The sequence below is a fragment of the Coregonus lavaretus genome, assembly GCF_964263955.1.
Source record: "Coregonus lavaretus genome assembly, chromosome: 11".
Taxonomy (NCBI): Eukaryota; Metazoa; Chordata; class Actinopteri; order Salmoniformes; family Salmonidae; genus Coregonus; species Coregonus lavaretus.
Window position 1 is genome coordinate 54,601,839 of NC_139998.1, and position 12,885 is coordinate 54,614,723.

General features: G+C 43.1%; 2 protein-coding genes across 2 annotated transcripts; both read right to left on the reverse strand.

The window, feature by feature from the left end:
- Nucleotides 1-263: 263 nt before the first annotated feature.
- On the reverse strand, nt 264-4,626 carry LOC311137356 (receptor-transporting protein 3-like). The gene is made up of 2 exons (XM_084171806.1): nt 4,449-4,626; nt 264-1,558 (listed from the first exon to the last, which is right to left on the reverse strand). Exons 1-2 carry the CDS (start codon nt 4,601-4,603, stop codon nt 1,198-1,200), a joined length of 516 nt encoding a protein of 171 aa, XP_084027932.1. The 5' UTR covers nt 4,604-4,626; the 3' UTR covers nt 264-1,197.
- A 4,487-nt stretch (nt 4,627-9,113) lies between these two features.
- On the reverse strand, nt 9,114-10,685 carry LOC311137357 (receptor-transporting protein 3-like). Its single transcript, XM_084171807.1, has 2 exons — nt 10,465-10,685; nt 9,114-10,234 (listed from the first exon to the last, which is right to left on the reverse strand). The coding sequence occupies exons 1-2, from the start codon at nt 10,611-10,613 to the stop codon at nt 9,886-9,888; spliced, it is 498 nt and encodes a 165-aa protein (XP_084027933.1). The 5' UTR covers nt 10,614-10,685; the 3' UTR covers nt 9,114-9,885.
- Between the last annotated feature and the right edge of the window lie 2,200 nt (nt 10,686-12,885).

Sequence of the window (12,885 nt, forward strand, 5' to 3'; positions counted from 1 at the left end):
TAGACTGATTTCCTTCTATGAACTGTAACTCAGTAAAATCGTTGAAATTGTTACATGTTGCGTTTACATTTTTGTTCAGTATACAGTATAAACATATCTATCTACTATATATATATACAGTGGGGGAAAAAAGTATTTAGTCAGCCACCAATTGTGCAAGTTCTCCCACTTAATAAGATGAGAGAGGCCTGTAATTTTCATCATAGGTACACGTCAACTATGACAGACAAAATGAGGAAAAAAAATCCAGAAAATCACATTGTAGGATTTTTTATGAATTTATTTGCAAATTATGGTGGAAAATAAGTATTTGGTCAATAACAAAAGTTTCTCAATACTTTGTTATATACCCTTTGTTGGTAATGACACAGGTCAAACATTTTCTGTAAGTCTTCACAAGGTTTTCACACACTGTTGCTGGTATTTTGGCCCATTCCTCCATGCAGATCTCCTATAGAGCAGTGATGTTTTGGGGCTGTCGCTGGGCAACACGGACTTTCAACTCCCTCCAAAGATTTTCTATGGGGTTGAGATCTGGAGACTGGCTAGGCCACTCCAGGACCTTGAAATGCTTCTTACGAAGCCACTCCTTCGTTGCCCGGGCGGTGTGTTTGGGATCATTGTCATGCTGAAAGACCCAGCCACGTTTCATCTTCAATGCCCTTGCTGATGGAAGGAGGTTTTCACTCATACCATAAAGGTTATGTCATCATCATGAAAGTGGAAAAGGATATGTGGCGTTTGGACACATCCCTCTTGAATTAACAAAGAAATAGCTCGGAATTCATCAAAAGCTTTTCCATGACAGAGTTTTATTTACTTATTAGTTATTTTATTTTGGTTATTGGGTGAAAAACATCCATGTAATGGGTGAAAAGAAAGCAAAGAACAGAAAAGAGTGACATGCTGTATCTTGCACATTGAGAGAACATTATTCTTGTAGTAGTTCACGCCTACTACCACACCCCATCATTAACAAATGTCTTGTGCAATAAAACTTGTTTTACCTTCATAACACTGGATTACAATTACAAATAGACACACTGTAGAGTAACACAGAAAATCCCAAAACAGAAAATACAGACCCAACAGTATTGTTGGTGTACCAGCAGAATAAGTCAATGACAGTAATAAAGCTTTGTTTGTACACACACTGTAAAGAGTATTAGGCGTGTAGCAGGCTAATTCTACCATATTCTACCAGGCTTTGAAACGCTTTGTGCTGGTCTTCGAACAAAGGCCCATACTGCAGGCTTCGCAATGGGCACTCTCATGGGGGGGACCTTCATCATCTTCATCATCAAAATGATGTCTGTTTTTCTTTCCCAGGTTCTCGTGGTAGCACTTGATACGAATCTTCTCCATCAGTTTCTCCAGTAGGACTTCAAGTTTCTCCTCATCGAAACTGGCCTCCTCCATAAGAGCCTCATCACACTGCCTGCATTCCTGACGTAAGCGTCGCACTTTAACCATTCCCTGCCCTGACGATAGACGCATGTGAAACACCACTTGCACCCGGCCAGAGGACCAACTTCTGTTACACTTGGAGCACCTGAACCTTGATGTGGAAATTGGAGAAATAAGGAAAGTGGGTTTCAGACACAAGCAGTTCTTGGAGAAATAGGGAAAGTGGGTTTCAGACACAAGCAGTTCTTGGAGAAATAGGGAAAGTGGGTTTCAGACACAAGCAGTTCTTAGCAGGGCAATTGTTAAATCCACTACGGTGCTGTTGTGTTGTACTCAACTTGTGTTGTACCTTGCGGAACTATTCTTTGTAATTCTACACCAGGCACAGTCTGTGTTTACAAATAAAACCTTATTATTAGAATTACAAAGAATTCAGTCTGTACCATTGTGTAGAATTACAAAGAATTGCATTCAAACATACTTTTTGAGAGGGCTACATGAAATCTAGAGAAATATATTGAACAAAAATATAAATGCAACATGTAAAGTGTTGGTCCCATGTTTCATGAGCTGAAATAAAAGATCCCAGAATTTTTCCATACGCACAAGAAGCTTATTTATCTCAAATTTTGTGCACTAATTTGTTTACATCCCTGTTAGTGAACATTTTTCCTTTGCCAAGATAATCCATCCACCTGACAGGTGTGGCATATCAAGAAGCTGATTAAACAGCATGATCATTACACAGGTGCACCTTGTGCTGGGGACAATAAAAGGCCACTTTAAAATGTGCGGTTTTGTCACACAACACAATGCCACAGATGTCTCAAGTTTTGAGGGAGCGTGCAATTGGCATGCTGACTGCAGGAATGTCCACGAGAGCTGTTGCCAGAGAATTGAATGTTAATTTCTTTATCATAAGCCCCCTCCAACATCGTTTTAGAGAATTTGGCAGTACGTCCAACCGGCCTCACAACCGCAGACCATGTGCAACCACGTCAGCCCAGGACCTCAACATCCTGCTTCTTCACCTGCCGGATCGTCTAAGGTGGGTGCTGAGGAGTATTTCTGTCTGTGGGGAAAAACTCATTTGGCTGCACCCCTGCCCAGTCATGTGAAATCCATAGATTAGGGCTTAATGAATTTATTTCAATAGACTGATTTCCTTCTATGAACTGTAACTCAGTAAAATCGTTGAAATTGTTACATGTTGCGTTTACATTTTTGTTCAGTATACAGTATAAACATATCTATCTACTATATATATACAGTGGGGTAAAAAAGTATTTAGTCAGCCACCAATTGTGCAAGTTCTCCCACTTAAAAAGATGAGAGAGGCCTGTAATTTTCATCATAGGTACACGTCAACTATGACAGACAAAATGAGAATTTTTTTTCCAGAAAATCACATTGTAGGATTTTTTATGAATTTATATGCAAATCATGGTGGAAAATAAGTATTTGGTCACCTACAAACAAGCAAGATTTCTGGCTCTCACAGACCTGTAACTTCTTCTTTAAGAGGCTCCTCTGTCATCCACTCGTTACCTGTATTAATGGCACCTGTTTGAACTTGTTATCAGTATAAAAGACACCTGTCCACAACCTCAAACAGTCACACTCCAAACTCCACTATGGCCAAGACCAAAGAGCTGTCAAAGGACACCAGAAACAAAATTGTAGACCTGCACCAGGCTGGGAAGACTGAATCTGCAATAGGTAAGCAGCTTGGTTTGAAGAAATCAACTGTGGGAGCAATTATTAGGAAATGGAAGACATACAAGACCACTGATAATCTCCCTCGATCTGGGGCTCCACGCAAGATCTCACCCCGTGGGGTCAAAATGATCACAAGAACGGTGAGCAAAAATCCCAGAACCACACGGGGGGACCTAGTGAATGACCTGCAGAGAGCTGGGACCAAAGTAACAAAGCCTACCATCAGTAACACACTACGCTGCCAGGGACTCAAATCCTGCAGTGCCAGACGTGTCCCCCTGCTTAAGCCAGTACATGTCCAGGCCCGTCTGAAGTTTGCTAGAGTGCATTTGGATGATCCAGAAGAGGATTGGGAGAATGTCATATGGTCAGATGAAACCAAAATAGAACTTTTTGGTAAAAACTCAACTCGTCGTGTTTGGAGGACAAAGAATGCTGAGTTGCATCCAAAGAACACCATACCTACTGTGAAGCATGGGGGTGGAAACATCATGCTTTGGGGCTGTTTTTCTGCAAAGGGACCAGGACGACTGATCCGTGTAAAGGAAAGAATGAATGGGGCCATGTATCGTGAGATTTTGAGTGAAAACCTCCTTCCATCAGCAAGGACATTGAAGATGAAACGTGGCTGGGTCTTTCAGCATGACAATGATCCCAAACACACCGCCCGGGCAACAAAGGAGTGGCTTCGTAAGAAGCATTTCAAGGTCCTGGAGTGGCCTAGCCAGTCTCTAGATCCCAACCCCATAGAAAATCTTTGGAGGGAGTTGAAAGTCTGTGTTGCCCAGCGACAGCCCCAAAACATCACTGCTCTAGAGGAGATCTGCATGGAGGAATGGGCCAAAATACCAGCAACAGTGTGTGAAAACCTTGTGAAGACTTACAGAAAACGTTTGACCTGTGTCATTGCCAACAAAGGGTATATAACAAAGTATTGAGAAAATTTTGTTATTGACCAAATACTTATTTTCCACCATAATTTGCAAATAAATTCATTAAAAATCCTACAATGTGATTTTCTGGATTTTTTTTTCTCATTTTGTCTGTCATACTTGACGTGTACCTATGATGAAAATTACAGGCCTCTCTCATCTTATTAAGTGGGAGAACTTGCACAATTGGTGGCTGACTAAATACTTTTTTCCCCCACTGTATATATAAAAAAAAAATACAGCATTTACCCTTTAAATTCAAACTTTAATGTCAACTATCAGTCAAATGTATTTGATTTATCAGATACACACAATTACCTGTTGTTTTTGGTTGTCTATGTTAGTACCCCAACAGTAACACACGTTGCAAGAATATCAAAGGACTCCTACCTTGCAAATGCCCCACTGATGTACTGATGCCAGCCTGATTCCAGGCTGTTTGCCTCAATGGAATCATCAAACTCGATACGCCAGCTGTCTCTCTTATTCATCTTCAGTTGCTTGACCTTTGACTGAAAAATACTAATCCATCCTTTGTTAGTCATTGCTCTTTTGGTGAAGTAGTAGCCACAAGCGTTGACTTGTTCTTGTTATGCTTCTTCTTCACACCCACTTATACTGTAGCTAAGGATGACCTGGCAGTCATGCAATTAGCACTTTCTTACAACTGCCTTCAACAGAAATGCTATGGGGAAAGTGAAACTTAAGTGCTGTTAGGTTTCTATTTCAACTGATAGTCCTGGCCCAGCTAGCACATTTGTTTCCTTGGAAGTTGTGGAAACGTATTTTTGTTTTGTTTCCCATTGGTTCTGGGAACAAAGCCATACGTTTCCTGACCGGTAAAACTGAACGTTTTTTAAACGTTCTGAGAACAGAAGTGAAATTCTTTCCTGTTCTGGTATCCTTAATTTTTTTATTACAGGGAGGTTCTGAGGACGTTTTACTATGGTTCCCAGGGAGGTTTTAAAGGTTCTGAGAACAGAAATTAACTGTTTTGAACTCCAAGCACAGATAGGGCACATAAACATTTATTTGTTTAGGCATTAATCATGCAAACACATTTTTTTTTTCTTGTGGCACAGCCTCACTGAAATTCAAACCTATGATATTCTGTTTTTTATCCATGGAATTAGTCCAATGCGCCACCAGGATGGAGCTAGTATTGCATATTTTTTTTACTCATACAAAGCATTTTAGTCTATTCAAACAGACTCCATTTCAAAGGAAACAAGCACTCATTAAGATCAAGTATGGACAATTAGTGGGCGCAGCCAACACACCCTGTGGTCCTCTGTAGCTCAGCTGGTAGAGCACGGCGCTTGTAACGCCAAGGTAGTGGGTTTGATCCCTGGGACCACCCATACACACACAAAAAATATGTATGCATGACTGTAAGTTGCTTTGGATAAAAGCGTCTGCTAAATGGCATATTATTATTATTACCTGAACACACTTAACAAGATAGAGGCTAGAGTTTTTTGATGCTGAGAACAGAATGTATATGTTTTTAAATAACTTTCTTCTTTGAATATTACTAACGTTTTCTTGTGGTTTTTATGGAAAGTTTTCTTAATGTTCTGAGAACATGACTTTAAATATAACCATGAGGAAACCTGCAGAAAACGGTATGCTGAAGTACTTAAATTCCCACAGAAGAACGTTGTTTCTTAATGTTCTCTGAATGTTCTGAGAACATGACTTTAAATAGAACCATGGGGAAACCTGCAGAAAACATTATGCTGAAGTACTGAAATTCCCACCTAAGAAACTTATGGTTCTCAGAACATTATGTGCTAGCTGGGTATCCTGCACCATTCCCAGAATGTTGTGGGAAGGTTGTATGCAAAATAACCATAGGACAACCACGCTCTCACCAAGCTCTAAGAAACATAGGGTTAACGGAATGTAACAGTTGTTAAAATACTTTGCGAATTTCACCAGGTTCATATATTAACATAGCATGTTGATGTGTTATTATGCATGTCTGAATCCTGGGGAATAGGGGAGTGTGTACTTTGCCCTGTGTGCTCGGGCTCAAATCATTTTGATGCGCTTGGAGAGGTAGGCACGCTATTTCTGTCGTCTTAAGAAAAGTTAGATTCCTTTAAGTACAAAGTCTTGGCACACAGTGATTTGTTCATGAATAATGTTGCATATTTAGAGTTTACTCATAAGTGGATGAGAGAGGCACGATTGGCAGAACATATTTATGCTCTACAAATGTTTCATTTTTTATTTCGGATGCAGGAGAAAGAACTCTGATACATTAAAAGTCTCCCGAGTGGCGCAGTGGTCTAAGGCACTGCATCGCAGTGCTAGCTGTGACACTAGATATCCTGGTTTGAATCCAGGCTCTGCTGTAGCTGGCCGCAACTGGGAGACCAATGGGGCGGTGTACAATTTGTCCAGGGTAGGGAAGGGAATGGCCGGCAGGGAGGTAGCTCAGTTGGTAGAGCATGGCGTTTGCAACGCCAGGGTTGAGGGTTTGATTGCCATGGGGTATTAAAAATAATAATGTATGCCCTAACTGTAAGTCGCTCTGGATAAGAGCGTCTGCTAAATGACGTAAATGTAAAACAACCTGATCTCCAAAGTCCACTTCTTTAGTCTCAATCAATCACACACAACGCAGAGCTACAGCGGCGCAGTACAGCACCTGTTACAAAAACATTATGCGCTATCTGTCATTTGTTTTGGTGCAGGCAGGATGCCAGCCCTAGTGATCAAACTTCAATCGCCACCGTTATCTCTTTATGACAGCATCTGTGGAGCCATAATTCCGAACCTAAGCAAGCATTTAAAGTTAAATGAGTTCTCACGCAAAAATGCCTATCAGCCAATGAAAAGGGTTGATTTACTTGTGTGGTATCTAAGGAATTTATGACTTTGCTAATGGTTGCAAATGGTTTTAGAGGATGTTGACTCAGCTTAAAGGGAGCATCTGGAGAGCAGTTCTATAGGGGCACCCTAAAGCCGAGGAAGTCTATTAGGTGGAGTCCTGGGATTGGTCTGTAGGGGAAAACACCCATATTATGTTACATAGGGCATAGGATATATACCACGGTTAAAACAGAGGACGGGGAGAATAACATATTACAGATTGGAGCCGGTTATTCTCCAGATATCGGCAGATATCTGTAAATTGACGCTGGAATCCTTTGATATAAATAAACCTTTATAATCAAAGTACAGTGTCAGCGGAATTCTTGTTCTCACAGCATCTCAGCATAGTTTTCTCGACACCACACTTGCATGTGACAGAAAGCTAAATTGTAGCTGGTTTCCGCCCTTGAAATGTAGATATGTATTGTGTTAGTGTGTAGTGCTTGACTTGGAGTAAATTAGGTACAGGTACCAGGGGCATAGGCATCAGAGGAGGCTGGTCAGAGGATCTATAGGAGGATGGGCTCATTGTAATGGCTAGAATGGAATTAATGGAATGGTATCTAACACATCAAACATATGGAAACCACATGTTTGACTCCATTCCATTAATTTAATTCCAGCCATTACAATGAGCCTGTCCTCCTATGGCTTCTCCCACCAGCCTCCTCTGGTAGGCATGGGTGGGACTGTGTGGTCTAGGGCCCACCCACTGGGGAGCCAGGCCCTGCCAGGCCCACCCAATCAGATAGAGCAAAAACTTAAAAAATAATACATTATTATTAGGGGTGTAACGATTCGTTTTAACAACGATTCGATTTGTATCACGATTCGTGGTTGTCGATACGATTCAAGGACGATATTGGTTCATTTAGAACGATACGATCCGAAACGATTCAGTGACTTGAAATCGATTCAGTAACCTTTTAGCCAAAAATTCAACCAGTGTGACTGAAATAAATACCTGGATACTGGACAATGCAGGTGAAGTTTCCTAGATTCCTGTTTCTTGTAAGGACCGCAATGGTGGCTTGATAATTTCTCGCTCGTCGGCTTCTCCTCTGTCGTCCGCCATGCTATGTTTTGTTGTCTTGGCGCCTTTGCGCTGCTGCTGGCGCGATGACGTCACGGATAGGCAGACTGAATCGAGTAATGTTTAAAGCCTTTATCATTAAAAGTGCTAAGAAAAAACATCCATATAAAGTCTGACGTGCTTAAATCCAATGGGTTATTTCCTAGTATAGATACAATCGATTTATTACATTTTAAAACGATGTTAGATCGATATATGTTGTCCAAAAGGCCAACTCGCCGAGCACAGATCGATGTAGTTGGATCATAGGAATATAAATCGATACATCGATGTAGTAGATGGATCGTTACACCCCTAATTATTATTACAAAAATTCTCCTCAGCTTGAATCGACAGTCAATGTAGGAAGACACTTGGCTGTCATTAGTATATTTTTATGTAGGCTACACTTACATGCAGGACTACAATGTTTGCTAGTTTATGCATTATTATAATAATCCACTTCGTCACATGCGTTTTGAATCGAGCATCAAGGACCGAAATTGAATCATTTTATTTCCTCAACAAAAAAGCTTGATGCAAGGTGGGCTCGAACCCACGGTTAAAAAACACTATTGATTACGTGTCTTTCCTCCATTGGAAAAGCCTATAAGACTTTAAAAAGTTGCCAATATTATGTTAAAATGTTGTAAATCAGTAATTTTTGGTTGTCCCGCTTTACCAACCACAGCATGGAGCCGCTAAAATGGGACAGTCTTATAGGCTTTTCCAATGGATGAAAGAGATCCAGTTTACATTAGGGACCCCCTGTACTTAGGTTAGGGAGGGATCTGCTTCTTGTAGGACTACATCCTGTTCATGTTTTCTTATAGTACTGTTTTTAGTACTGTTATAAGTACTGCTTATCACACAACCACAAGCACCTTTTTTCCCACTTCCACTCGTGATGTTGGCTGTGGAAAATTAAACGTGGACAACCATTTTTTTTATTACATAATTCAAATAGGCTAACGAAATGTACCGGATCTCAGCTCCGCCTGGCTCTCATTTGGATCATAGGTACCGGGTCTCGGAACCGGGTGGGACTTGGCCCAATTTATGTTTCCATGTGTTTTTCTGATAAAGTAACTCCACAACAGTGAAATTAGATTTTTAATGCAGTTTAAAGCAGGTCAGGACATTTTACTTAGAAAGTTATAGATCATTAAAGTTTTCATCCCTGCTGAAACCATATGGAAAGGGAAGCACACACACACACACACACACAAACACACACACACAGACACACACAGACACACACAGACACACACTGAATATTATAAACATTTTGTCACATTTTGCAGACTAAGATCTGTGTAAAGTCCCAGAAATATTTGTAATTGATGCAAATGGGTTTCTAAAGCAATGTTGCCTTGCTTTTATGAATTTGCATTGTATTCGCCAAGCTGGAGTTGTTGCCAGTTGTCTCATTTTTACATTTTAGTCATTTAGCAGACGCTCTTATCCAGAGCGACTTACAGTTAGTGAATTTATTTTTTTATACTGGCCCCCCGTGGGAATCGAACCCACAACCCTGGCGTTGCAAACGCCATGCTCTATCAACTGAGCTACATCCCTGCCGGCCATTCCCTCCCCTACCCTGGATGACGCTGGGCCAATTGTGCGCCGCCCATGACTCTCCCGGTCGCGGCCGGCTGCGACAGAGCCTGGATTCGAACCAGGATCTCTAGTGGCACTGTGCCACTCAGTAGATGTAAGACACATACCGATGTAGTCTCTGCACCATAAAGATGATGTCCTCACTTGACATGGGATATGATTTTTACATCTGTTGAGAAGTAATTCCTTGAACTCATATACATTTAGGAATTAAACATTTCCCAGATTTTTCTAGCTTTTTCCTTCTATGGTTTATTTTGTGGTCACCTGTCTGCAGATGCCATGTTGGCAGGCTTCACAATGGGCAGCCTCATGGGGTCCATCAATCCTCCCAACAAAATGGAATGAGCTATTCTTCTCGCCTGGATCCTTATCGTAGCACTTGACGAGGATCTTCTCGACAAGCTTCTCCAGCAGCACCTCGATGTTCTCTGCCTTGAAATGAGGCTCCTCCATTTGGCTCGGTACACACTTCTTGCACTTCTGTCTGAAGCGTTTCACTTTAACCACCCCCTTGTTCTCCACTGCCAACAGGCGCATGTGAAACACCACCAGAACTCTCTTCGAAGGCCAGGCCCTCTTACACTTTGAGCACATGAACCTGCAGGGAGAAATAAGTGATATTTAAATACCTAATTTCAGTATAAAAAGTTAGTCAAAGTACATAAAGTTCATTTAATGTCTTAATTCTGAATTTAATCTATCAAGTCTCTATCCATTTGAATACAGTAATTGAACATTTAATCAGGTTTAATGTACATTTGTAAACACATTTCTACGTTTCGAATTGAATTGATATACGTCTATTTACACTTTATTCAAAGAGCCTACCTTGCAAATGCCCCACTGATGTACTGCTGCCAACCTCCCGCTGGGTGATCAGGAACAATGGCGTCATCAAATTCAATGCTCCAGGTGTCCTCTATGTCATGCTCCTCAATCGTGTCCTGGAGAACGCTGGCCCATTCCTGAAGAGCCATTGCTTCTGAGCAGAGGAAGTAGTATCTTTCCAAAATGGACAGTATAGCCGTAGCTTTTCGAAATGTATGTCTGTCCGTGAGATTGTGTCTACTCACTGGGCTTTATATATGCCATCCACAATGACTGGGCTGTCTGTCATCACAGCTGATCGTTGATTGGCTCTGCATTTGGACACACTGACGTCAATAACTCTGTTGCTAGAAAAATGAAAGGAAGGGAGAAATGAAACTGAAAGCTTGCTCTCTCTGTTTTCCCTTAAGTTTCTATTGCTGCTGAAATCACTTTGTTTGCCCTGAGTCATTATGACATGTCTCTATAAAGTCCAGGGCAATAATCTGGCATGTGCAATTTAATAATAATGGCACTGCTCAACTACCAAATATGAATCCTGCATGTACTATGGGGAAAACTTTCCATTTACTTTCCCCAGCATTTTACATGGATGATGGCAAGCTATCAAGAGCCCCTTTTATACCTAGTTCTAAATTGTGTCCTTTCTCCTAATATTGTCCACATTCTGATTGTGCCCACGTTTTCAGACAGGTGTAGACAGTCAAGACAAATTGTGATCTGATTGTGATCAGATCTTCCTGACGACCTCCGGGGGGGGTAGTCCAGCACGCAACATGGACAAGTGTAGACAGATCTGGACAGAGAAACCCTTTCAATCATAATGATTCTGCCCTCTGAAATCATTGGCAGGTGACTGATTACATCGGTATGTGTCTTACAAATTAAATAAATAATATTTTGAAAGAATAGCTGTGAAATAATCTGCATAAAGGGAGGGACCAGGAAATATGGTCACAGTGCAGATGTAGTGGAATGGATCAGAGACACATTTTACTACCATGTGTAGATGCAACAGCAGATCAGAGACACATTTTACAACCATGTGTAGATGCAACAGCAGATCAGAGACATGTGTAGACAATCAGAATGTAGACAAGATCAGGACAAATGACTCATGGTATCACCAGGTATAAACGGGGCTAAGGTCTGCTGGCAATCAGATTAAGGTGAATAGGGCCTTCCTTATCTAGCTGTCACGCCCTGGCTCTGGGGACTCTTATATGTTGAGCCAGGGTGTGGAGTTTCTATGTGTTATTTTCTATGTTGTGTTCTAGTTCGTGTTTTCTATGTTGGCCAGGGTGGTTCCCAATCAGAGGCAGCTGATTCTCGTTGTCTCTGATTGGGAACCATACTTAGGCAGCCTGTTGGCACTTTTGTTTTGTGGGATCTTGTTCTGTATAGGTTTGTGTTGGTGAACCTTTAGACTTCACGTATCGTTTATTGTTTTGGTTCGTTGTGTGTACACTAATAAAAGATGTACGCCTATCACGCTGCGCCTTGGTCCGCTGTTTATGACGATCGTGACAGAAGATCCCACCTCGACTGGATCAAGCAGCGTGACGAGGAGAGAGGATGGACTTGGGAGGAGATGAGTGCGAGTCTGGCAAGAGGGATGGAGGCCTTGAGCACGGGGGAGAGACAAGCCCAATACATTTTTAGGGGGGGGCTCACACCGTGGACGGCGAGGCAGCGGGAGGCCGCGATAGAGCGGTTCGGCAGGTTTGCAGAGGAGGCCGCCAGGTTACGGGGGCCACTGGTCACGAGGGAGAAGGAGAGTGTAGAGGCACGGCGAGAGGTACTGGGGTGTGTTACCAGTCCGGTCCGGCCCGTTCCTGATCCCCGCACAAGGCCAGTGGTGTGTGTTCCCAGTACGGTCCGGCCTGTTCCTGTCTCTCGCACCAAGCCTGTGGTGCGCGTCGCCAGCCCAGTTCGGCCTATTCCTGCTCCCCGCACCAAGCCAGTGGTGCGCGTCGCCAGCCCGGTCCGGCCTGTTCCTGCTCCCCGCACCAAGCCAGTGGTGCGCGTCGTCAGCCCGGTCCGGCCCGTTCCTGCTCCCCGCACCAAGCCAGTGGTGCGCATCGTCAGCCCGGTCCGGCCCGTTCCTGCTCCCCGCATCAAGCCAGTGGTGCGCGTCGCCAGCCCGGTCCGGCCTGTTCCTGCTCCCCGCACCAAGCCAGTGGTGCGCGTCGTCAGCCCGGTCCGGCCCGTTCCTGCTCCCCGCATCAAGCCAGTGGTGCAAATCGCCAGCCCGGTCCGGCCTGTTCCTGCTCCCCGCACCAAGCCAGTGGTGCGCGTCGTCAGTCCGGCACAGCCCGAGCCTGTTCCAGGCACCGGTCAGCTGCTCCACACCGGAGCCTGAGCAATCCGCTCCACCGGTGTCCAGTCCAGCTCCGGCCAGCGGGGCCAGACCAGACCAGG